Raw genomic sequence first — 25,727 nt, forward strand, 5'->3', positions numbered from 1 at the left:
ATACTATAAGCCACAATATACTGTTCTGTCAATAAAATCAATACTTGTATACTATTCAGCTAGACTAGTTAACTACTTCATATAAATCAAATTACTATCTAAAGAAACAAGATATTCCAAGTGTAATATAAATATCTTATTATCTGAGATTCATATATTAAATAATCATCATTTTTATCAGTATTCAGTATTAAAATATTATATAATACTGTCTTTTAAATCACTGAAAGTCTGATAATAGTGTAACTATCAGAATTCTCTTATAAAATCAGCAGATTCAGTAGATGATTCTGTTTAATATAATATAGAGAAGTAAGTGTAAAGAAAATCTACTTAATCTCTCTTATTTTATAAATAAAGATAATTATAATCTGATCAAGATCAGTCTTTTAATATTGAAGAATATCTCTCTTTATAAGAGAGATTCAGTGAATATACTCTCTGATTTATATATTAATAAGTTAATAACTGATTAATTGATTAGTTGAAGAGATATACTGAACTGAGAATATTAACTTATTATAGAAAAGAATCAGATGATAATCTAGTTTCAAAACTGAGAGCTTATTTCAATCAGTATTATAGAATTCTTACAGATTATTAAGAAATAAATAAAGTAATTCAAGCTTAAAGAGATTTATAAATTATATATTAACTTTCTCTGATATCTTACTTAATAATAGATAATTAAAAATCTTTGAAGTAATATAATCTTTTATTAACATTAATTTAATAGAGTAGTTCAGTGAATTATCATTCTTATCTTCAGCTTCTTCATTTATTCTCAGTAAATTATTAAAAAGTATTAAATAATATATATATAAATTCTGAATCTTCTATGTCAGACACATATCAGAGCTGTTAAAGAAATCTCTTAATACTAGTTATAAGATTCACTGAAAACTCTTCTGTAAGAGTAGTGTCTTTTTTATATCTTAATAATTTATTTATTACACTAGATTCTTATAGTCTTAATACTTATTCTCTTCTATCAGAACATTGTAATTATTAGATATAGTGTATTCTTTAATCAGCTTAATATAGTGTAAGTTAATATATATATTCAGCTGACTCTTTATATATTATATAAGCTTTGCTTTTTTAATATAATCACTGCTGCTGATACATGTAGTAACTGTGTTCATAGTTGAAGCAGAGAATAATTGATGACTAACAACTGAATCAGCTTAGAATAATTTAAATATCACTGCTACTCTTATTACAGCTTCAATAAGAAACTGTAACTATTAACAGACTATAAGTATAATTTAATAGATTACTTCAGAATTATTTTCTCTCAGAGATTAAGACATTAATAGACTATTACTTCTTATAATAACTGCATATATCTGAATAATAAGATTAATAGATGATTGATTTTGACTTTGTGCTGAAAATGCTGTAGAAATAATCTGCTTAATCATCAGACTGAGTCATTTCTCTCTGAGCTTATATTATAAGATAAGTGTCACGCTCCTGACCGCGTCAAGACTCTGTTACGGTTTCACACAGCTCATTGCTTTCATGTGAATAATTTCATCTCATTTAAACTGGTTTTCAATTACTCTATAATATCATTCAGATGTATCATAGAAAGATCTGATTGATAAATATAAGAATCTCACTTTTATATGAGATCAGCAGATTACTCTTTCTTAATAATAAGGCACTGCTGAGATATCACTTCAGCTATTCTCACTCATGAAATGAGAGAAGAGTATTCACTCATTGTTTATATAGAATAGCTAGATACTGACTTCTTATTAAAAAAGTCAGTGATTTGTTTTACTTCTACTGAAATATATATAAGAGTTACTGTATATCTTATATAATCTTCTTAGTATACTAAGTATCATATCTGTGATATTCTTACAATAATCTTGTAGTCTACAAGCTTGCTATTCAAGCAAGATAGTTAAGCTCACTTATACAGCTTTTTAAATAACTACTTCTATATAATATCACTAACTAGTCACTGCTTCAGTTTCATCATATTACAATTTAAATCACTTAATCTGATTACACATTTGAATCAGTCAAGCTCTAACAGACTGATATGACTTTATACATCTATACTGAGATCAACTCAATCTCACTTTCTGAGAGAAACACTACATCATTTTCTAGAGTGTGTACATCTCTATCTCAGCAGAAATTTGAGATTTCTGAATCTGCTGTATATTTTAACATAAGTTCTTTAACTGCTCTGTCACTGCTGCAGCCTCTACACACCTACATCTATTATAGAGATAGAGAGATTAAGATCAGAGATTCACTGAGATATAAGAGAAACATCTTATCTGAATTTCACAGCTTTATCTATACTCTTGAATGAAAATTCTGTCTTAATCTGAGTTAGTATAATACTCATGAGATATAAGTAATATACATCATCAACCTTCTTAAAGGCATCTCTGCAACTACTTAAGTTATCAAGAAAAGAGAGCTTGAGTGTATCAATACTGCTATGACTTGAGAAGAATTCAAGAACTTTTTACTGAATTAAATTGAAGATTATCACAACTGCAGCTTCATAGCAGTGCAGTGATTCAACTCATTATATTAATGAGATAATGAGAATTCTTCTGATTTCAATACAAGATTTGAAGAATATTAAGAGAAATTGACTGATGATTTGAATTAATTAAAAATATAGCTTTATCTTATAAAGCTGACTTACAAGATGTGAATAATGATATTATAATATCAAAGTTTATTAATTAATTACACTGAGCTTGTCAATCTGACTTTCTGAATCTATTTAAATAATTAATTCTTTAAGAAAAAGATCAACAAGATCTCTTCTAAGTAATTAATAATAAGATTTAAACAGTGCTATGACAGCTTCAGTGTGAAGAAAGTAAAGAAGAATTCTAAGTATTCTGATTCTTCACTCACTGTAAAGAAATATTAAAAAAGATTTGATAAAGATCTCTATTTCAACTGCAGAGCTGATGATTACTATATCAGTGATTGTAAGAAGCTGAAGAAGAGAAGAAACTGAGAAGATATCTTCTCAAAGTTAACTTCTCTTCTAGTAAACATATTCACAGAAGATAAAGAAGAGAAAGATAAGAATTGATAATTCTCATATCTCTGAGTTTATATTATGATTACAATACATACCTCAAATGAGAAGATATCAGTGAGATGTCTACTCAACTTCAGAGTGAATGCTAACTTCATATTCTATTTCTTTTCTTTAATAAAGAGTTGAAAGAAGATAGATTTATCAGATCATGTGAAATTTACAGATGAAATGAAATGTCATCATTTTAGCATAATTCAAGCAAAGTGTGTGATCACAGACTCAGAAGAAATCTTTAAGAAGAGCAGTCTGCTTCTTCACATAGTTAATATCATAGATAAGAATGTCATTCTAGATCTCTTATAATTGAGAGAAAACAATTCTCTCATTGACTGAGTCACTCAGATGTGATGATATCATCTCACTGATGAAGAGACAGTGATAGAGAAATCTGAAGAGTTTCATTAGAAGAATCTTGAGAAAAAGATTGAGTCAATATACTGTATAGCAGATGATTGAGACTTGAGAATAGATGAAGAAGTCATCATTCTCACTGTAAGATTAGCAGCAGTATTCATCATTGAAGATGAATATACATGATATCTCTTTACAGATTTTAAGAATGTCTTTTCAGAAAGAGAAGCAGCAAAGTTTTCTGACATCAAGATATAATATAAGATTCATCTTGAAGACAGTGTAATAGTATTATACAGATCTCTTTATAACTTATCTGTAAAGAAGTTGAATATTCTGCATAAATATCTTGAAGAAGTGTAATCAAAGAACTGAATACATTTATTAAAGAGTTCAGCAGAGATGTCTATACTCTTTGTATCTAAGAAGAATAATAGACTACATCTATGCATAGACTACAGAAATCTTAATAAGATGACAGTTAAGAATTGCTATTCACTACTATTAATTGATGAGATGATTGATTGATTATCTGAAGCAAAGATGTTCTCAAAGATTGATATACAGAATATCTATCATAGAATCAGAGTTAATAAAGATAATGTTTGAAAAACAGTCTTTTGTATCAAGTACAGTAATTTTGAATATCTTATTTTATCTTTTAATCTCTGTAACACTTCAGCCATCTTTCAGATCTATATAAATGAGGCACTGCAGAGCCTTGTTAATATCTTCTGCATAGTATACCTGAATAACATTCTAATCTTCTCAAAAACAGAGAAAGAACACAATACTCATGTTCAAGAAGTGTTGAGTCACTTGAAATAGTATTAACTCTATACAAATACTGAAAAATACTCATTCTACATACAGAAGATTGATTTCTTAGATTATATTATTGAGATAAATAACATTTCAATGAACAGAAGCTGAGTCTTCATTATTAAGAACTGACTGATACTGTGAATGTACTGTGAGATGTAGATATTTCTAGAATTTGTGAATTTCTACAGATAATTCATCTATGCATATTCACAGATTACTGCTTCTCTTACAGATCTGTTGAAGAGAAGTGTGAAAGACAGAAAAACAGAATCATTTATTCTCACTCAAGATACTATACAGGTGTTTACAGAATTGAAACAAGCTTTCACAGATATTATAATGCTGAATCACTTTAACTCTGACTTACTCAGTCAGTGTGAGACTGATATATCTGAGAATGAGATCTGTGAAATCTTTTCACAGTTGATATCAGAGATCTTTCAACATTAAAAGAATCAGAGAATAATCACTTCTGAGAAAACAGATAATGAATTGTCTGTAAGAGAAGACTTTTTCACAGAGTCTATAAGATACTGTAAATAAAGATCAGTGACCTTCTTCTTCAAGAAGTTATTACTCATGCAGAGAAGATATGATACTTATAATCAGAAGATGTTAGTAATTATTAAATTCTTTAAAATCTGATAATATTATTTTCAGAATAGTAAGTACTCAGTGTAAGTTCTCACTGATTATGCAAATCTGCATTACTTCTTGATAACAAAGAGCTTGACAGAATATCAAGTCAGATGAGCAGAGCTGCTTTCAAAGTATGATTTCTATATCTGATACTGTTCAGATCAGCTTAATCTCACTGATATACTATCTAGATAATCTGATTATAATATTATTGATATGAAGAAGAATTCTATAAAAGAATCTCTGTCATCACTGCAGAAGAAGCTGGCTGCAGAAGATTGAGATTCTCTAAAGCTTGAGAACAGTGTCAGAGAGGCAGCTGTATAACTTAGTATAGAAGATGAAAGAGAATCTGAGTCTCTGCAGAGAACTGACACTGAAGATTATGAGCTTCTTATATTATATCTTACAATCATTGAATTAACAAAGAATGAAACAGTCTACAATCTTTTAACTCAACTACTTTTGAAATTCATTGATAAGTTATAGAAGAAGAATATCTCTACTGCAGCTTGAATTCAGAAGTTAAAGAAGAAAGAATTCAGTTTGAACTTGAAAGAGACAGACTCTGAGTGAGATAATACTGCTAAGAAATTAAGTCACTGATAACTAGAAGAATGTGAACTTCTACTGCTGAATAATTCAGTCTTCATCTCTCATAGTAGAATAGTGTGTCAGAAGTTATTGAGAATTTATCATAATAATTCTCATACAGAGCACTTCAGATTAGAGAAGACTGAGAAGCTTCTAAAATGTAAATATACTTAAGACAAGCTCTGAGCAGATGTCAAAGAGTATATTGAGACTTATAATATCTGCTAAAGAATAAAGATCTCATAGTATAAGTAATACAGTAAGTTGATATCACTGCCTGTTTCAAAGAGCTTATGACAGAATCTATCAATGAATTTCATAGTTAATCTGCTGAAGTCAACAAGAGTCAAAAAATATAACTCAATTTTAATCATTATTAATCACTTCATAAAGATAATCAGATATATTTCTACTTATAAAAAGATTAAAGCCTCTGAATTGACTGATCTGTTTTTAGATATCATCATTCATAATCATGATGTTTCAAAATTATTAATAACAGATTGAGAATTTCTTTTCATCAGCAAATACTGATCAGCTTTTTGCTATCATCTTATAATAAGATATCTTCTCAGTACTGCATTTTATTCACAGACTGATAATCAGACTGAATGCCAGAATCAGACACTAAAATATCATCTCTAAGCATTCTATTCATATTATCAGAATAATTGATTTAAACATCTTTTAATCACTGAATTCATATATAACAATGCAAAGAATGCAATCTTAAAGATATTTTCTTTCTATACTTATTATGAATATAATTCTTTATTACTCAGTGACATTGCAGATAATATTTCAAAGAGAGAAATAGATAGTCAGAATATCAGACAGATACAGAGAATGAAGTATCTCTCAGTACTAGAAGTAAAAGCAAGATTAAAACTTTTAAATAAAATTTATAAGAAGACAGTAAAAAGCATCTATCATACTTAGAAGCAGCAGATGAAATACTATAATTAAAAACATCTTTCAATGAAGTTCTTGATAGAGAATCAAGTACTACTTTCAGCAAAGAATATCAAGATAATAAGACTGTATAAGAAGCTCAGTGAGCAGTGACTAGAATCTTTTCTAATAATAAGAGTGATGAATAAGTAGATATATAAGTTGAAATTATTCACAGAATTGAAATCAATTCATTCTATTTTTCACATTTTCTATTTAAAGCTCTATAAGCAATACTTCAGAGCAGAGCTGTCTCAGTCAGATAATATTGAGATTAAGAGTGATACTAAATATCTTATGAAGAAAATATTGAACAAGTGAATATATTACAGTAAGCTTCAATATCTTATTAAATGAAAAGATTATTCATTATCAGAGAATTCATGAAAATCACTTGAGTATTTGAAAAATACTGAGAAAGAGATTGTAATCTATAAGACAGCTAGTAGAGACTGCTCTGTTACACATCAGAGATATTAAGTAAGAAATGTCACTTAAGACTTCTTATTTTTCTCAAAGAGTTTTTTTAGAGATGATCTTGCAGTAATGAGCTGATATCTTGTAGACTCTGTAGCACTCTTCTTCTATTTTCTCTCAAAGAGTTTTTAGAAGTTTAATAAGACTATACAAGTGTAAAATTCCTGAAGCAGTTAGAGAGAAGAAATATTTGAAATTAATAAAAAAGATTAATATTAATTGATCTGCAGACTGCTGCTATTCTAGTGAGATCACAGCTCATTAAAAAAGTAAAAAAAGAGAACTTCAGAGTCTACTTATTAATAATCACATCTTTATCAAACTCATTCTTCACTGTTAAAGTCTTCAGTACTGATATCTTTATCTACTGAGAAGTTAGTACTGCAGCACTACAGAAGAGTAGAAGAAATACATAAAATATTAACTTATTAACTTATAAAGTATCTCAGTTATCTGCTTCAATTGAAGCAAGATTCTCTTTAATCAGTAATTAATCTCTGCAGTACTTTTAACAGCAGTATTAGCTAACTTCTTCTTAAGATCAGTCATTCTGAGATGTTTTTTTATCTCAGAGATTCACACTTTCACCTTCTTTTACAGATAAGCAAGAGAGATCTCTTCAGTCTTGATAGAATCTATCAATACTTAAAGCTCTGAGACTCTCACTCTGTACTGCTTGAGCATCTAGACTTCTTATCAGAGCTGATATAACATCTTTCTGTGAGATAATACTTACAGAGAGACAGAAGTTATTGTTACAGATATAATGAAAATAACAGAAGTGAGAGAAGAAACAGATATATAAAATCCCTTCTTTCTTCAGCTGTTTAGTGCAGTGCAGACAAGTAGCAGTGCTGATCAGAGACTGCACTGAAGCCTTCTTACAGAGAGAAGACAAAGAAACTGCAGAACTCTGTGAACTCAACTCAGCAGCATTCTGAGCAGAGCTCAGATGTGTCACAGAAGAGAAACTATAGATTGAGCTTTTCAGAGCTGCTGTCTTTGAAATCAAGCTCTTCTCAGAGTTCTTTCTGAATGATTACACAGGGTCATATATCACTGTGCTGATTGAAAAGGAAGATGATGTTGCAATGGCAGCAGAGAGAGCAGAAGACAGACTGAATGCAGACACACTGACTAGCAGAATCACTGCAGCTGCAAGAGAAGCAGAAGAAGATGTGACAATGTAAGCAGAGCTCCCACGGCTCATTAACACTGTCTCTGCCTTCAATCTGACTTTCTTGACAGTCACAGAGGCTGTCACTGCATCACAAAGACATTTATTCACTAGAAAATATCAGAATAAGCCCTCTACTGTTCTTCAAGAATAATACTCTCATACACTCACTATTGTAGATGAGAGAGAGAGAAGAAAAATGTGTCACAGAGAAGAGAATCTTTTGAAAAAATCCTGTCACTACTGTTAACTTTATCTCTAAAATACATCACTTTTGCAGAGAATTTTATACATAGAATAGAATATGTTGAGAGATCTGCAAGTCACTTGTTAACTACATTTTTCCACATTTTAAATCAATATATAAGAAACTCACTTATCATGTGTTTGATTTGAATGAAGATGAGAAAAGAAAGATCTATGCAGTCAGCAGAAAAACTCATCTTTGTGTCATATGCAGTACATGTGCTGTCAATCAGTTGACAACTATTACTATACAACAAGAATAATTTCTAATTCAGTAATCTTGAGAGCATAGAGACTATGCTCTTAAAGAGAAGAGTATTATTATACTTCTAACTATGTCAAGACTCTGTTACAGTTTCACACAGCTTATCACTTTTATACAGATAATTTCATTCTGTCTGAACTAGTTTTCAATCACTCTATAACATCATTCAGATGTATTATAGAAAGATTCAATTGATGAATATGAGAATTCTGCTTTTATATGAGATCAGCAGATTACTCTTTCTTAACAATGAGACACTGCTGAGATATTACTTCAGCTATTCTTACTTATGAAATAAGAGAAGAGTATTCACTCATTGTCTATATAGAATAGCTAGATACTGACTTCTTATTAAAGAAGTCAGTGATTTGTTTTACTTCTACTGAAATATATACAAGAGTTACTGCATGTCTCATACAATCTTCTTAGTATACTAAGTATCATATCTGTGATATTCTTGCAATAATCTTGTAGCCTATGAGCTCACTATTTAAGTAAGATAGTTAAGCTTACTTATACAGCTTCTTAAACAACTACTTCTACATAACACTGCTGACTAGCCACCGCTTCGGTTCCGTCACGTTACAATAAGAGATATAATAATTGAAGCTTGAGTATGTTCTTGAAGCTGATACTTCTTGAGATGAGTAATTAATGACTGTAAATAATTCTAACTGTAAGAAAAGAGAAATATCTGTAACATTTAGAAGTATTCTTACTGATTATACAGCAACAGAACAGAACAGATCAGTAATAAGTATGAAATCTCTGATATTTCAGTAAACTCACTATAACATGAATCTGAAGAGAAAAATGAGATTAAATTCAAACTTAAGTATATTTGAAAAAAAGATACTGTCTGTGCTGTTATACTCTGCTCTTGACACATTTGATCTCTGTGTGTGAGATTTGACAGATTATCTAGTTTAGTCTGAAGATGCTGTATATAATAATGAAATCAGCTGTTATTGTGTAAATCATAGTTCAAATTTGACTGATTCTTGTCATTGATAAAACAGTTTTAATAAGATCTTCTTATAGTTAGTTCTTTGATCTCTGTATTACTATTTTACTGTGATATATCTTCAAGAAATGCCATGTAAGATGTAATCACTCTCATCTTTTCTTTACTGATATTCATCATAACTCTCTCACAATTCAATATAGATAAGTCATGCAATAATGCAGTAACAGTGTCAGAGAAATTGATACTATGAGAATCAAAGATTAGAGTAAAAATATTGTTTCACTTTGAGTGCTCAATAGCACTCAGTGCAGAAATTATATAAAAACTCATCAAGCTTCAGTACATGTTCTGATATAAATCAAATTCATCAATGAACAATTGATATGATAGAGAAATAACTTATATATCAGAGTAAAATATGCTTTTCAAAATGTCTTATTCATGTGCAGTAATTTTCAACTCAGTCTGAATTAGTGAAGATTTGTAATATAGTCATATCTCAACAGCTTCAGTCTTGATTCTTATAATCTAATGAAGAAAATACTGATCTTTACTCTCATATTTCACTGATAGATTGAAATTCAATTCAAACATTGTATTTATATAAATATCAAGTTGATTCAGAACCTAAGTAATTAAGATATATTTCATCTCATCTTTCATTGCAATTAATTCAAATGAGATAAATACTGAATTTAAGAATGATAATCTTTGTACTATCTGAGAAGTATAATAAATGACTTCTTGAACTTTCAGAACTATTATATGAGACCTCATTCTCATGTCTGAATATCAGTGATTATGTTCAATAAAACACACTCTCTTAATATAAGATATATTATTCAATTCTGATTTGCAGTAGTATTCAAGATTCCCACACTGATACTGAATAAAATTGAAAGAAAAAAGAGGTTTATTTATTGATGAATATTGTGCAAAGTCACTGAAATAATATTTGATAGAGCTCTCTCAACTGTGAGATTGTCATAACTCAGTGAGATTGTTAATAAGTTTCATCATTTCTATATATATCTATCATCAGAAATTTGAGGATTTGAGAAGAGCAGATATTAATGAAATTGAATTTTAAAAGTAGAGTGATCTTATAAAGAATACAGTGAGATTTTTCTGAGCAGAACTCAGAGTTAATATTTGTATTAATAATACTATTGAAATTGATATTTTCTTAACTGATAAAATCAGAAATTATACTCTGCATTACTTTTTCAGAGTTGATAGATCTTTGAAGAGCAGACTTATCAGTAATATATTCTTCAATAAATGCAGGATTTACAGCAGTGATTGATAGTTTTTTCAGGAAATATCTGACTCTTCAGCTCAGAGTCTCATTATCAAAATAAATGAATTCATTTCAAAGTTACTGTGTTTATGAGCTATGTCAATTGCTGAATCAGAATCAATAAATTCATTAGTAGAATAAGAGACAGTAGTAATATCTTCAATAGCAGTATCTTTCATAGTAATATCTTCAGTAACTGACTTGTCAGAATCTTCTTAATCATCATTTTCTGAGATATTTTTCAGAATATTCTTCTCAGTGCCTGCTTTTAAAAGTCACTCTATATACTCAATATTATCAGTGACATTCTCATTATATGACTCTGTCTTTAGACAATGTTAGTTTTTATAATAATAAGATATTAAAAGTGATAAATATACTGAGAATAGTAATACTTCTTTATCAGAAATATTATTATCTGAATCACTGTCAATGAAATTCTCATTTGCAGTTTCTGAGAAAAGAGAGCTCTGAGATTGAAATTCTGATTGATTATCTTCAGATTCTTGTCTAGAGATAGATAGTAGATAGTGTTTCAGATTTCAATTAAACAGATATGATATTTTACTTTCTAATATAATTTATAGAAACAAGTTATATAGTTGAAAAGATATGATTGAAGTGAGTGAATAATCTTAATGAAATAAAGAGATGAGATTGAATTACTGAAAAGAAGTATATTAATAAGAGCTGCAATCAGTGACAATCTACATTAAATTAATATTAATAATCAAACTGTTTTCTTTATTTCAAGATTATATTTCTACAAGCTTCTGAAATCAGTATTATTCATTGACTAGAATTTCAATCTAATTTCAAAAATAAATACTCTTATTGACTCTGATATGCTAGATCTTTCTAAACTTTCTCATCTAGTAGATTTAATAAGATAATTCATCAATTTCAAAGAAAATTCAATATTAACATTTCTTAATCATAGCAGGCACACAATGACATCAATGAAGAATGCTTAATAGATAAGAAAAACAGTGAGAAGAACTCAAACTTCTCACTGATAAACAATTCATCAAGAAGATATTGAAGAACTAGATATCTTGATACTGAAATATATGAGAAGAAGATTCATCTGACAGAGTAATATCTGCAGCTAGAGATCAAATGAATATATTTTCTATTCTTCACAAAGAAAAATCTTGATCAGACAGTTACAAAAATAATCAAAACTGATAATAAAACATTATATACATTCTCATTCAGCAGAATAACAATGCTGAACACAGTCAAGACCTGAAAATCAAGATCATTAAAGAAAATGAAGATAAGTATTTAGATTTAGTAAAATAGCAACTTTTCAGCAGAATATAATAAATTCTTGATAAGAGATTATAAATCTCTGATAAGAATTCAGCAGAGAATCTTAGAAAAATCTAAACTTTTATAATTAAGTTAACTAACTTAATTTCAATATAGAATTATGTTCAATAGAAAAAGATAAAGAGCAGAATAAGTTCAGAGGTAATCAGCTTGTATAATTATTATAAAGAAACAATTATTTTTAATTACTTTTATAAGTTATTCACTGCTGAAAAGTTCTTTCTGATTTTTTATTAAGTGTGAGAAGTTATTGACTTTGACTGATTCTCTGAGTGAGAACAATGATATATGAAATATAAGTTAGCATAATTCAAATTATTCTGAAAACTAGAAACTGATTTTAAAAACAGAGATATATATCAATCTGATAACTCAGGTCAAAATGTTTGATAATACTGATATAAACAAAAATTTCATCACAGTTATAATACAATAATAAAATATTCTAATATTTTAAAATCTGATAGACAATGTTTCTGAATATCAGGAAATTATCAGAGATGACTTTGCAGAGATGATTCAGAATACTCTGACAGTTAAAAAGAGACATGCAGTGAAAAATGCATAAGAGAAAGTATAAAAAAAGATTAAATTTTCAGAGACACTTTCAGTAAAAGATAGATAATATAGAGATTTCTGATATAATCTATTTCTATTTCAATATATTTAGTTTTCTATGCATTTTATATATAAATTAGTTAATATATACTTTATTATATATTATTAGAATATATCTGTCTTAATATTCACTGATAAAAGTTATTATATTATCTATCTTGTATTTAATTATAGTTATAGCTGCAGCAGAATCACTGATTTCACTATATCAGAAAATCTTCTTATTTATCTGAAATTCTGTAGATATATTTCTGATAGTACATTGAATACTTATTTCTGATTAATTAAAATGATTTTATATTTAAAATAGCTGTAATTTATTCAGTGATAACCTGCATAGAAGATATTTATTATAAAAATAAGATATAAATGAAATCTGTCAGATTTACTGATTACACTCAGAGATAAAGTATGAAAGTAATCACTCTGTTGTATAATAATATATAAAGATGAATTAATAATATGTGTAAAGAGAATAACTTATTATCTTCTTTTTCTTTCATTCTTTCTTTCTTTTTCATGCAATAATATCATATTATGAAAATCATTCTCTGCTCATTCTACTCATTCTCATCTTCAGTAAGATTAGTATTCTATCAGCTGTAATAGAAAGCTTTAATAAGATAAGTTCTGATTTCAAGATATCTTATTTACAGAATATTATAAATATCAGTGATTTATAACAGCAATGACAGTAATAATAACAGCAGTAAAAATGACTGATAAAACATCAAAGTATATATATACAGCTGCTGTAAAAGCTCAGAAGAAGAAGATAAGTCAGCAGAATACTCTGATAAAGCAGTCAGATAAGAAGACTATATATAAATACTGTATTAAATGAATTTTTCTTCATCATCTTGAAGTCTCTTGTGATAAGATGAAGAAAAGCTTGAAGTCATGTAAGAACTGTAACTATGATAAAAAGAGATGTATAATCTTTCTCTCTGAATTAAAAGAGCATGTTGACAAGCTGATTCAAATTCATGATTTTTATATTACTTTATCAGATGATTTCAAGAAATCAGTTAAGAGATTAATATTGAAGATAGTAAAGAATCTGATTAAATAAATCAAGAAGACTAGAACACACTGTTAGAAAATGAAGAGTGTAACTATTATAATCAAGTCACTGAATATAATTATCAGTGTCACTGAAAAGACTAGAATCAAGATATAAAAAGCTATAATGAATATTGAATAGATCAAATTGACAGTTGAGCAGAAGAAAATAGTAATTAAAAAGTTTAAATTAACAGTTAAGTAGAAGAAATTAATAATTGAAAAATTCAAATTAACAGTTCAGCATGAAATTCTGATAATAGTTAATTATTATATGAAAGATCAGAACTGAGTAATAGCATGTCTGATAGATATAATAAATCAGATAAATTAAAATATCTTCAATATTATAGTAAAGATATATGAAATTTTGAACTAAGTGAGAACATTCTCTGATACTTAGCAGAACACTGATGAGAATGAGAAGTCTGATAATGTCAATAATACTGATAATTCTCTTTTCTCTGTTCTCTCTGTCTTCTCTGCTACTCTCACTGCCTGTCTTATCACTGCTTCTGCTGCTGATACTGCTCTCTCTACTTCTTCTACTGTCTATCTTATCACTGTTACTTCTGCTAGTTCTCTCTATCTCTTCTCTGAGATTTCAATGATCAGCTCTGATTTGAACATTTTCCATAATAAAAAAAATGTAAGTTAGAATCAGTGAAATACTTCTTACATTTATATATATAGAAGTTAATAATGATAATATAAATGAGTAAATAAACTGTCTGTGAATATTCAGAAATCTCTCAGTCTAAACATTGTATTAATTCTGCTTCTCTTCTCAAGAAAACTTCAATCAGAATTCTCAAGTTCACTGATATTAATAAGAACAAGAACATGCAGGTAACAGAGAATGATGAGAAAGAATAGAAAATAATGCAGAAAATTCACAAGAAATTGAATTATCACTAGAGATTGTCAATATCAGTGAAGAAGATGTTTTTTTAAGTTAGTAGTTAGTAGACTGACCGTGTGACCGTGTCTGGGACCAGGACCAGAATTTTTGATAGTCTCATTGTCAATTCGACAGATCCCATTACACAGTTTTAACATTAGATAGTAGTTTCATACTGTTCCAGTGAGACTTACTGTCTACTCTTGTCACATTTTTCAAATGGGATCATGATTTCCACTTCTCAATTTAAATTATTTTTATTGCTTTAAATGGCTTTAAATCTCATTTGAGTGTTATCAAAAAGTGTTACTTTTTAAAAAATTAAAAATAGTCTAAAAAAAACCTTAAAATGTCTAAAAATAGTAACTTTATGCCAAGAATGGGATTAAATGAGACCAAATGGGACCACTTTCTCATTTTTTTCAAGTCATGGTTTCATTTTGAGATCTGATATATAGTCACTTTGCATGTTTATTTAATGATTAGTCCCAGCGGGATTCACGCCAAGAAATGTATGGGACCAGACCAAATGGGACCAAATGTGAAATTCATGGTCCCGGCGGCCAGTCTAGTAGTTAGAGAGATAGAAATCAGTAACATTATCAATACAATGATGATTTTTTCCTGTTCATAACTTGTTTACAGTGATTCCACAGCTAATCCACCATTATATTATATTTTACAGTTCGGCGACGGTGTCAGCGACTGGCACGGCGGAACAACCATAACCCGGTCGTATAATAAGCCTACGTTTTTCCGGTAAGGTTGATGTCGTCATCTCACGTGGTTTCGTGGCAGCTCTATCTTATCTGTTCGCGCCAACCACGCGAACCAAGACAGCGCCCGATAGCTTTTGTCGATGCTCTCGAATTGCTGCGTCAATGCAGTAACAACGGTTACCGTACGAGTCCCAGCCGTTCAAAAACTTAAGTGATGCTATCACGATAAACATTTATCGAATTCGAGCCGCTTCCCGCTTGAAAACCAGACATGTCGTTTCACGCAGCCAAACGCCGTCGACTCGACCAAGCTACACACACGCTCTCCAAGCCCTTCAAATCCCCACTCCGTAAACAAATCCAAAACACATCTGCAGAGAACGGCGACGAGAAAGCCGACGGCGTGTCGAAATCAATAGCTCCAGTCGACGATGCATCTCATAATACAACCATCTCCGCCGGCGCCCAACATTCACCACACACCCCACGTCCCGCTTCCGCAGCCATCAAGCGGCCCACCACAATCCCACCAACCCCACCACCTACCATATCGACACCCTCACCAAGCGCACCTCCCGAACTCCTCGCTCTCCAAAAGCAGTACTCTGCCCTGACAACACGCCTCGCAAAACTACGGATGGATCTTGATATTGTTACACAGGCATTGAAGCTCGAGCAGTCGGGGAAGGATGCGGAGCTTGAAGTGCTAGTTGCGAAGTGGAAGACTGCAAGTCGGGAGGCGGCGGAGGAACTGTTCGTTGGCGCTGAGGAGAGGGTGAAGAGGATGGGTGGTGTGAAGGGGTGGAGAGAGAATATGAGAAAAGCGCAGGAGAGGAGGACGAGGTGGGATGAGGATGAGCGCGATGTTGGCGGTAAGGATGAGATGGGGAGTGAGGGGGGGGAGGTTGAAAGGAGAATAGCGGAGATGGAGGGGGAGATTGAGGGGCTGGAGCGCAGGAGTGATGGCAAGGATGGAAATAGAGATAAAATTGGGGAAGGTGATGAGGGCGAGGTTTGATTGTTCTTTTTCTCTTTGTGATTTTTTCTTCTATGTTTTCTGTGTGATATTCTTCTCTTTATGCTAACATTTGCCTACAGAGTTTCACGATGGATATGATGCTAAAGAGCTTGAATATTGAACTTGATATCATCGGATTCGATAAAGATACCCAGCAATGGGTATAAATCCAAGTCTACAGTCGAAGGTATGACAAAGAGTTACTGCAAACCAAATGATTTACCACGTCTCTGTTGCGTGATCGCTGAGCTAGTAACAGTTTGTCTAAATAAGGTATGTACACATTTTCTCTCTTCCCAGATCTTGAAATGTAACAAAACTCTCTGAGATACTGAGGGGATTAGCACGATAGGGGCTACAATGCTACTGCACCAACAGGTTATTCAGCTGCAGCACGACGAAAGCAGTCTATAGTTCTCTAGGTTGCAATTCCCGAACGACAGGCCATATATAGACGCTTGTCGAATGAGGGGTTTTGTCATCGGACTAAGGAAATCTCTTTTAATTCGTATCATGAATATGCCATTAAAATTCCTTCCAGCTACTTTATCTCTTAGCACTATATCATTATAATTTATCTTTCATACAACAATGTCCTATATTTTCTGTGGATGAACGGAGCGGTCTCTAAAAGTTGCAAAGCCTTAAACCATTTGTTCTACCCACGTTCCCTACGTTTAGAAAACAATGCCTGGTATAACAATCGGCAGAGTGAGAATTATCAAATCGTATTCCCCAGGAATCCCTTGATAGTCCGAAACTCAATAAGCTATGCTATGGTTTCTCCATATACGCGTCGAAGATATTGCCGATTTCACTGGCGCTCTTCTTCGGGTACCTCTTCTGCCCGCCCTCGTAGTCGACGTACGTCACTCCAAAACGAGTAATGTATCCTTCTGCCCACTCGAAGTTGCTAAATTAGAGAGAGATACAGGGTTAGCTAGCCACTTCAGAAGGGTAGATAAAACTTTTCTGAACACATACTCCAGCAAACTCCACGCCATATACGCTCTCACGTCGACATTATCCAGCGCATACGCATCAGCCATTGTCCCGATATAGCCACGGAAATACTCAACCCGGAATTCATCGTCCAGCAACTGTGCCAACGGCAAGTCATTCTCGCCTTTCAAACTGGTCCCATTCTCCGTAACGTAGATCTTCGGCCGGCCATATCGATCACTCAACCATTTTAGCAATTTACGAAAGCCCAACGGATACGGACGTAGCCACTCGGACTGCGTCTCCGGGCCGACAGGGTTTCCGTTCTTGTCTTCCATCAAGCTCTCTATGTTTCCAAAGAAATCACCCGGGGCCGGCTCGTCGGTCCTGTTCTTGATAAAGTGCGCGCAGTAGTGGTTCATGCCGTAGAAGTCATTGCTTCCTTGGACGAGGGCGCGCTCTGCCTCTGTCCAGGTGGGTAGGCGGTCTCCTAGCTGCTTGAGCATGCTGTCCGGGTATTTGCCGAAGTATATGGGATCAGCAAACCATGAGATGGAGAATTCGAGTTTTCGGTTTGCTGCCTCGACGTCGGCTGGGTTCTCCGAGTCCCAGGGTAGAGCCCAGTCGCCTGTAAATTTGGTCATACATATCAGCATTGATATCCGAAGAATTGTTTTAAAACCCCCTTTGTTGTTCCGGGAGCAGAAATCAAACGGACCATTGAGTGTAATGCCAATTTCCCCACCATCTCGAGCCTTGAACTCCTCTCTGTAAATCTTCACTACAGCACCATGAGCAACAAGGAGGGTATGCCCAACAATCCAGGGCTCGCGGCTGCTATCGCCCTCGGCACTCTTGGACCGATCACTACAACGACCCGGGGCAAATTGACCCGTATTATAGCCCAGAATCGAGCTGCACCATGGCTCATTGAAAGTAATCCAATACTTAACCTTAGGACTCAATTCCTTGAAGACAACGCGAGCATAGCGGGCGAAATCGGCAACAAACTCATTCTTGTTAAGGTAGCCTCCGTATCTCTTATGTAGCTCGTCCGGTAGGTCCCAGTGTAGCAATGTGACTATGGGAGTGATCCCAGCAGCAAGCAGATCGTCGACGAATTTCACATAGTGCTGCAGCCCCTTCTCATTAATCGGGTCATTTCGACCTCCTAGAGGAATGATTCGGGACCTTTATCTCCATCCCCATATTTTGGATATAACGTATTAGAATATTCTTCCTGTCAATTCGGAAGATGGGAACGAGCTCTGCAGGCACCCAAGCAAAAGGGAAACATACCAGGAGAGAGAAAATCGATACGCCCCCGCTCTACACAATTTCAAAAGCGCAATATCCTCAGAGGTCCTATTGTACGAGTCACAAGCTGTCTTTCCAGAGGACCCATCCGCGATTTTCCCGGGGATATTGCAGAAAGTATCCCAGATCGAAGGCCCACGGCCATCAGCTTCAATAGCTCCTTCAATTTGATAGCTATCAACAAGAATTGAAGAAGTTTGAGAATTGGGTTAGTTGGGTATATCCCAGTGGGCCACACCAATCGCATACAATAACAAGGTGTAAGAATAAACTTAAGCAAATGGGCTGCTTTTCGTACCTAGCTGTCGCAAACCCCCACAGGAAGTCCGAAGGGAGTTTGGAAGTAGTCGTAGACATGATGAAGTTTTTCAAGTAAGGCAGGAATATATATTTTACTTTTCTTCTAGTTGTATTTACGCAAGAAATAATTGGTTCCTGTTTCAAAAGTGTACGCTGGACACTATCAAGACAACACAATATGTCTCTCTTAAATATCGTCAAGGGACAGAAAACAGCGGCAGGCTGAAGGGAGATGAACACGGTAGACAGCACGGTAGACAAGCGTATAAATATCCCATTCAAGCTGCAACAGTGCCAGCCATTGCAGTCCACTTAGTTATATACCTCCACATCTCCAGTCAGAGAGCTAAATGAGATCCGGATCTGCAGCTATCATCGAGACGTCCTCACGTCGCGGGTAAAGGCTAAAAATGTCCGGAGTATTGCAATCATGTTTCAATGCCATACGATATCTAAACAACTATTTAAACACTCTTGGAGCTCTATGCTGGTACAACCTGAAACAAAAAAAGGAGCTCAAACAAAATGAATGCAAATGTATCGGAAGGACATAAAAACCAAGCAAAGGACAAACCACTTGCCGAATAGTAAAATAGTGAAAGGAAAAACACCCGCAAACAAACCTAATTACCTATCCCACGCCATGCCAGTTCATACAGTGGTAAACTTTCGAGCAGGAGAAAAAGATATAACCCCGAAACATTTATCCCATTATTGCAACCCATCAGTATGTCCTATACTATCCCGTCATGATAGCTCCATGCCATCATCCTCATCTCCATCACCCTCATCAAGGTCTTCCATCCCCGGCCCTGGCGCAGAGCCAGCTGCAACGTGATTCTGCTTATTGTCCGCACCCGACCCGAACCCGTCCAACTCACTAACAAGCTCAAGTTCATGGCCCGGAACCACCCGCCCCTCCATATCCACCACTTCGCATAGCTCCATCAGGCTCTGCCTGCTTAGGTTACGGAACCCCTCCGTTCTAACAACGCGGCCCCAGTTGGCGAGGCAGAAGGATGCTGCGCGGCGCTTCAGCCATTCCTCATTCGTCCGTCCTGCGCGATCCCAAATGATCGCTGCGTTGTCGACGTCCAGTTCCCGGCTGAGCCGATTGACACAGAGCAGACGGAGTTTGGGCATGTCATAAAGGTTAGCCATTACTAGCATGCCTGCCACTTCAGTAATATCTGAGCAGTACTCTGGATGTCCAGCGATGCTGTCCGTGTACAGATAGTAAAGAAAAGCACGGACGACAGAATATGGTTCGGGGATGTGCATCTTCTTCGTGTGGTATTCTGCCATTTGAGCAGAGTAAAGGCGCTTAAAGTGTGGCCATCTGGCTTGTAGAATTATCCTGTGAACGTGAATGGGCTGGGACGTTGAGTCGGTGCTTGTAAGAAATGTGGATTGGGCATGGGAAGAAGATGGCGACATGATCGAATCACTAGACTCTGGATGATGTGTATCATCGTCATGGTCTGCGGTAATGATAAAATCCGTTCCGCTCCCAGATTCGGGAGGTTGGTCGAATACCGCAACTAAATCGGCTCCCAGGCCGGTGCAGCGTGGCCGTGGCGCTTCCTGTCGTTCTGATGCAAGTATTCTGGCTTGTTCGGAATATTCAAATGTGAGGTCGTTACCAAGGAGACCGTATCGCTCAAGATTGATTAGGAGCACCTGATTTAGGCGATTTTCGTCTCCAGCACCAGTGGCGTTTGGAACCTCAAGGCTACATCCAAGAAGCCACGCTCTAGTACCATCCTCATTGAGGGTGCAATAATGCCACCGGTATCCAGGTTTGAATATTTCTTGCCCATCCGCTAGACGCTGCCACCTTAACGAATCAAGCTCCAGAGAAGCGAGATTGACATCCCACGGTTGAACGGTCTCTGAAGGGGTTGCAATATCGAGAAGAACACCGGATGAGTACACATGGAAGTGCGTGCCGGATAGGAGCGTAGGTACGTGAGGGCCGGAGTGGAATTTGAGTGAAGAAATAGCACCAGGAGCTGTGAGTAGTTTTCGGCGGCTCAGCGTTCTAACTTGCACACTGGCTGAATTGGCGGCATATCCACCAGGACGCCCTTGGAGGGCAGGGGTAGGACTATACTGGGCTGCGGGGCTGTGAGTCACCCTAGCAAGAGTTCCTGGGGGTTCGACGGTACCTTGTGACGATGAGATCCTGAAAGACGGGATGCCTTTCAAGTCCAACCACCAAAGATCCGTACCGCGCTCCATATCTGAACCGAGACCCCCAAAAACCCAAAGGCGACCTCCCCAGATCCAGGCCGTGTGATCGAAACGAGCCACAAATCTCCACCAACGAGACCACGTCCACGTCTTCAAGTCAAGATAGCAAATATCATCCAGGATAACATTTGTCTCGCCGGTTATTCCCCCAGTTATTCCTCCAACCACAAAAAGTTTGTCTTCGTAAATCACAGAGGCGTGCCGTGCTCTTCCACGGGGTATCGGTCCACGTATTTCAGGTGATGTCCAGGTGGACGTAGAAATATCCAGGATAACGACGTCGGAGAGGTATTCGCGATGTTCATTCTCCCCGCCAAACACAATCAATTTATTTCCTTGGTAAAGAGAAGCGGTATGTCCTGGTTAAAGGTGATTTTTCTCATGTCAGTCATGCGCCCAAGCTATTACTATAGCAAACAAGGAGTCGGGGAGAACTAACCCATCCTGACGCCGGGAATGTCTCCATAATTATCAACTAGATTCCACCTAAGAGTTGTAAGATCTAATCGGAGAACATGGTTGTAAACTGCATAGACAAAGCGTCAAAATATTAGATCTGTTCAGGATTCCAAGAGATGCAGCACAGCGCAGGAGCAATCTCCCTAACCTTCATCGGTATACTGGTCGAAGCCTCCAAAAGCATATATTTGGTTATTTCCACAGTATGTGACAGAGGCGTTGACGAGACATGCAGGGGGGTTTCCAGTGGACCTCTTCACTGCGGGACGATAGCCATCACCACTCCCGCGGCGACCTTTGGGAGGACTAGTGGGCATAAGATAGGAATTGTCATTATTTTGTAGAGAATGAGACGTCAATGACGAGGAGGATGCGATGCCTGAGGTAGCCAATGTCGAAGAGCCTCCCCAGCTGCTGCCACTACTGCCTCCGACCTGTGTTGCCTGAGCTGCTGAGTATGAACTACTACTAGGAGTAGCTCTAGACGATGGAGATGAGAGTTCATGTGCCATGATGGGCAGCAAGGTAATATAAACCTGCTAAAACGAGACAATTTGACCAAGAAGAAGTTGGTGATCACGCAGGTTGCAACAGGACCATGGCGTTGCGCAGTCGCATCCCCAGAGGCTTTGCAGTATTTCAAAGCCTCTGGACTAAGTAAGTTGACGTCGATGTTTTGGGAAAATTGAGGAGTTGGGCGGCAGTTTGTCCAGTTTGCCGCAGCGAAGGGTCTTGGCACAAAACTCTGACTAGTGGCTTGGCAAGAGCATTGATGAGGGAATACACGCTAGACCCGATGCATCCGCGGCTTATCTCAGCAGCGGTTGCCGTAGCGATCAAATTGCGCTAAGTCGATGTAAATATTTATTCGCGGGGGAATTCTACTTCCTCCTCTACTTCTTTTGCTTCATCTTCTCTTCATCCATATCCTCCATCGGTGCTTTTCCTCCACTATATCTCTCTATATCCGCTACCTTGTAGTATCCCTACTTGTTTATCCTCTGTGTTGACCGAATTCCATCCATTTATCTTTGTCGAACATAGCTATTTCAAGTAGTTATACATCCAGACGTACTGCACACGATCCCCTTCCCCCTCTCCCCAATTATTTCTCTGTAAAGAACGCCCAGGTTGTTCTGGAAAACGGCTTCAGCGTTAAATTTGACCCTTGTTGGCACTGGCTTTTGGGGTTGAGTAATTTCGGGTCGCTCGAATTCGCAGTCATATATGATGGCTACTGCTTCCGTGTCGACTCCTCTAAAGAGTCACCATGGACTTTTCTCCTCCAAGACGGCCGGTGGCCGCATGCCCTTGACACCTTCGCCCAGATCAAGAACGTCTAGCCTGGCAACTAATGTGTCGAATCACTCCTCCCCCTTCACCCCTCCACGCCAATCATCCGACTCAACCCGAGTGGTTTCTCAGTCGGTGTATGGTGGTAATCTCTCCTCTCACTTTGCCAAATCTGTTTCAAGAACTGTGTCAAGAACTTACCGGGATTCTCCAAAGTCGAATATTGCCAAAACCAGAAAATCTCCCCGCCATTTGGAGCTGGGCGTTTCTGATTGGACGTTGACTGGAACTGGCCCAGCCACCGGTCAAACACCGACCAAGAAAAAGGATACTACCTTCCGCTCAAGGAATTCAAAGACAACCATTCGTCTTCCGCATAATTCAGCAGATCGTTTTATTCCGAACCGTTCGGCCAGCGAGTGTCTTGCGACTGCGGGAACTGCCAAGCCAGACGAGCACCAACGGCCAAAGACTAGCGAAGGCTCTACTGTGCTAGCAAATGCCGCTAGTGCATTCCACATTGGCGGCAGCGATAGCGATGACGACATCGCCAGTGCTCTGGAGAATCTTGGCCTCGATGATAATGACAACCCCACCTATTCTCGGCCTGCGCCAGATGCTGTTGCATACAAATCATCCCTTGCGGACGCATGCAACATTTCCCTGAACACTCGTATTCTTGCGTTCAAACCCCCTCCTCCAGAATCATCCAAGCCAATTGACCTCCGCTCCCAGTACAACCGTCCTCTTAAACCCGCCAATTCCCAATCTGCTCAGTTCAGGCGACGAGTTCAAACGGCCCCAGAACGTGTTTTGGATGCCCCAGGCCTAGTTGATGATTACTATCTCAACCTCCTCGATTGGAGTTCTGGTAACCAAGTCGCAATTGGCCTCGAACGCAACGTCTATGTGTGGTCCGCGGAGACCGGCTCTGTCAACTGCCTTCTTGAAACCTCACCTGACACCTATGTCAGCAGTGTGAAATGGAGTGGCGATGGAGCTTATGTTGGCGTCGGGCTCGGCACAGGAGAAGTCCAGATCTGGGATGTTGAGGAAGGCAGCAAGTTGAGGAGCATGTTTGGCCATGAGACCCGTGTCGGTGTTATGGGATGGAACAAGCACACGCTGTCCACTGGTGCGCGAAGTGGACTCGTTTTCAACCATGATGTTCGCATTGCCCAGCACAAGACTGCTGAGCTTGTTTCGCACACATCCGAGGTCTGCGGCCTTGAATGGCGGTCCGACGGTGCCCAGCTTGCCACGGGAGGAAATGACAACCTCGTCTCAATCTGGGACTCCAGATCCCTCAGCGCGCCCAAATTCACCAAAACCAATCACCGTGCCGCTGTGAAGGCTCTTAGCTGGTGTCCCTGGCAATTGAATCTCCTTGCTACCGGAGGTGGCTCCTATGACCGCCACATCCATTTCTGGAACACCACCACTGGCGCCCGCACCAACAGCATTGACACCGGTTCCCAAGTCACTAGTCTTCGGTGGAGCAACCACTACCGCGAGCTTGTGAGCTCCAGCGGTTTCCCCGACAACTCCCTGAGCATCTGGAGCTATCCTTCCCTGGTCCGCAACGTGGAAATCCCCGCTCATGAAACACGTGTGCTGCACAGCTGTCTCAGCCCTGATGGGCAGATGTTGGCTACAGCTGGTATGTCTGTCTTAATAACCTAACGTTCCGCTTAACTATGCCTTTTCTTCTTTTACTATGGTCTTGTCGCTAACTTTAATTCCTCTAGCTGCCGATGAGAGTCTTAAATTCTGGAAAGTTTTCGAGCGTAAGCCCGGCACCACGGCTGCTGCTTCGAGGGAGGGAGCTGTTGGATCTAAAGGAAGCCAGATGGCTAAGCAAATGACGATTCGGTAAATAAAAGGTAAATCGGCTTATTGTCGGGGTATGAGCGGCTCATCCATTTTCTTGGCGTTCAGGGTTGCTTTGTCTCTCTCGTTGGTAGGGCATTGAGGTGTTCAAAGCATCTTGTATGGCCCCTTAGAACTCTTTTGGGCCGGATATGAAGAGCGTAACTCCTGGCATTCTAAGCGGCGTGTGTTTCTTTCTTCTTTTTCTTTTTTTCTTTTCTGTCGATAACCATAACTAATATGTTTTGCTTTTGTTTCTGTTTCTGCTTTGTTGTTAGCTGTTTTTGCTGTTCAATTCTGGCTTAGTTTTCGGGGTCTTTCTTGTTAGATAGCAAGTTTAATTTCTCGTTTGCTGCTTGGGTTTCATTTTCTACCTTTTCCACTCAATATGGGTCTATTTAGTGGGCCAGCCTTTCTTTTCAGATAAATGTTGGGGAGGGAATAGATAGAGCATTCGCAATAAGTAGCATGCATCGTTACTGTGATTCTCGGAGCTCAAGAGTACACCGGCGCACGATCTCAAGCGTACCTTCGCACGACAGAAATAAGAACAGAAGAGCGCGCAAAAAGCACTGTATCTGAGATGTCGGGACTAAGCCGATAAGAAAGGCGAGAGAATGAGAATGAGAGCGAGCAGGTAGATGGCTCTGGGAGAGTGGTGGTTAACTACCACCTATGGTCCGCTGACTAAGCAATCTGACCGTTGATACAATTTCCACTATAAATACGATTTCTCCCTTCTTCACCATCCGACCAAG

At 36.6% G+C, this 25,727-nt stretch overlaps 4 protein-coding genes across 5 annotated transcripts; 2 read left to right on the plus strand and 2 right to left on the minus strand.

Annotated features, from left to right (window-relative positions):
* Positions 1-15,560: 15,560 nt before the first annotated feature.
* BDCG_04946 lies at positions 15,561-17,273 on the plus strand (the record flags this gene model as incomplete). Of its 2 annotated transcripts, XM_045420591.1 has the most annotated exons (4): positions 15,790-16,530; positions 16,617-16,697; positions 16,735-16,809; positions 16,881-16,958. In XM_045420591.1, 4 exons carry the CDS (start codon positions 15,790-15,792, stop codon positions 16,956-16,958), a joined length of 975 nt encoding a protein of 324 aa, XP_045281062.1. The 2 variants fall into 2 exon arrangements, with proteins under 2 accessions (XP_045281063.1, XP_045281062.1); XM_045420592.1 differs by having other exon boundaries at positions 15,561-16,530; positions 16,617-16,809; positions 16,889-17,273.
* A 37-nt stretch (positions 17,274-17,310) lies between these two features.
* BDCG_04947 (beta-glucosidase) lies at positions 17,311-19,152 on the minus strand (the record flags this gene model as incomplete). Its single annotated transcript, XM_045420593.1, has 5 exons — positions 17,311-17,449; positions 17,521-18,106; positions 18,197-18,669; positions 18,778-18,969; positions 19,094-19,152. The coding sequence occupies 5 exons, from the start codon at positions 19,150-19,152 to the stop codon at positions 17,311-17,313; spliced, it is 1,449 nt and encodes a 482-aa protein (XP_045276672.1).
* A 690-nt stretch (positions 19,153-19,842) lies between these two features.
* On the minus strand, positions 19,843-22,319 carry BDCG_04948 (kelch repeat protein; the record flags this gene model as incomplete). The annotated part of the gene is made up of 3 exons (XM_045420594.1): positions 19,843-21,707; positions 21,788-21,874; positions 21,956-22,319. The coding sequence occupies 3 exons, from the start codon at positions 22,317-22,319 to the stop codon at positions 19,843-19,845; spliced, it is 2,316 nt and encodes a 771-aa protein (XP_045276673.1).
* A 376-nt stretch (positions 22,320-22,695) lies between these two features.
* On the plus strand, positions 22,696-25,687 carry BDCG_04949 (cell division cycle 20, cofactor-APC complex). The gene is made up of 2 exons (XM_045420595.1): positions 22,696-24,760; positions 24,849-25,687. The coding sequence occupies exons 1-2, from the start codon at positions 23,035-23,037 to the stop codon at positions 24,974-24,976; spliced, it is 1,854 nt and encodes a 617-aa protein (XP_045276674.1). The 5' UTR covers positions 22,696-23,034; the 3' UTR covers positions 24,977-25,687.
* Positions 25,688-25,727: the final 40 nt, after the last annotated feature.

This window comes from Blastomyces dermatitidis, assembly GCF_000003525.1.
Source record: "Blastomyces dermatitidis ER-3 genomic scaffold supercont1.5, whole genome shotgun sequence".
In the NCBI taxonomy this organism is placed as follows: Eukaryota; Fungi; Ascomycota; class Eurotiomycetes; order Onygenales; family Ajellomycetaceae; genus Blastomyces; species Blastomyces dermatitidis.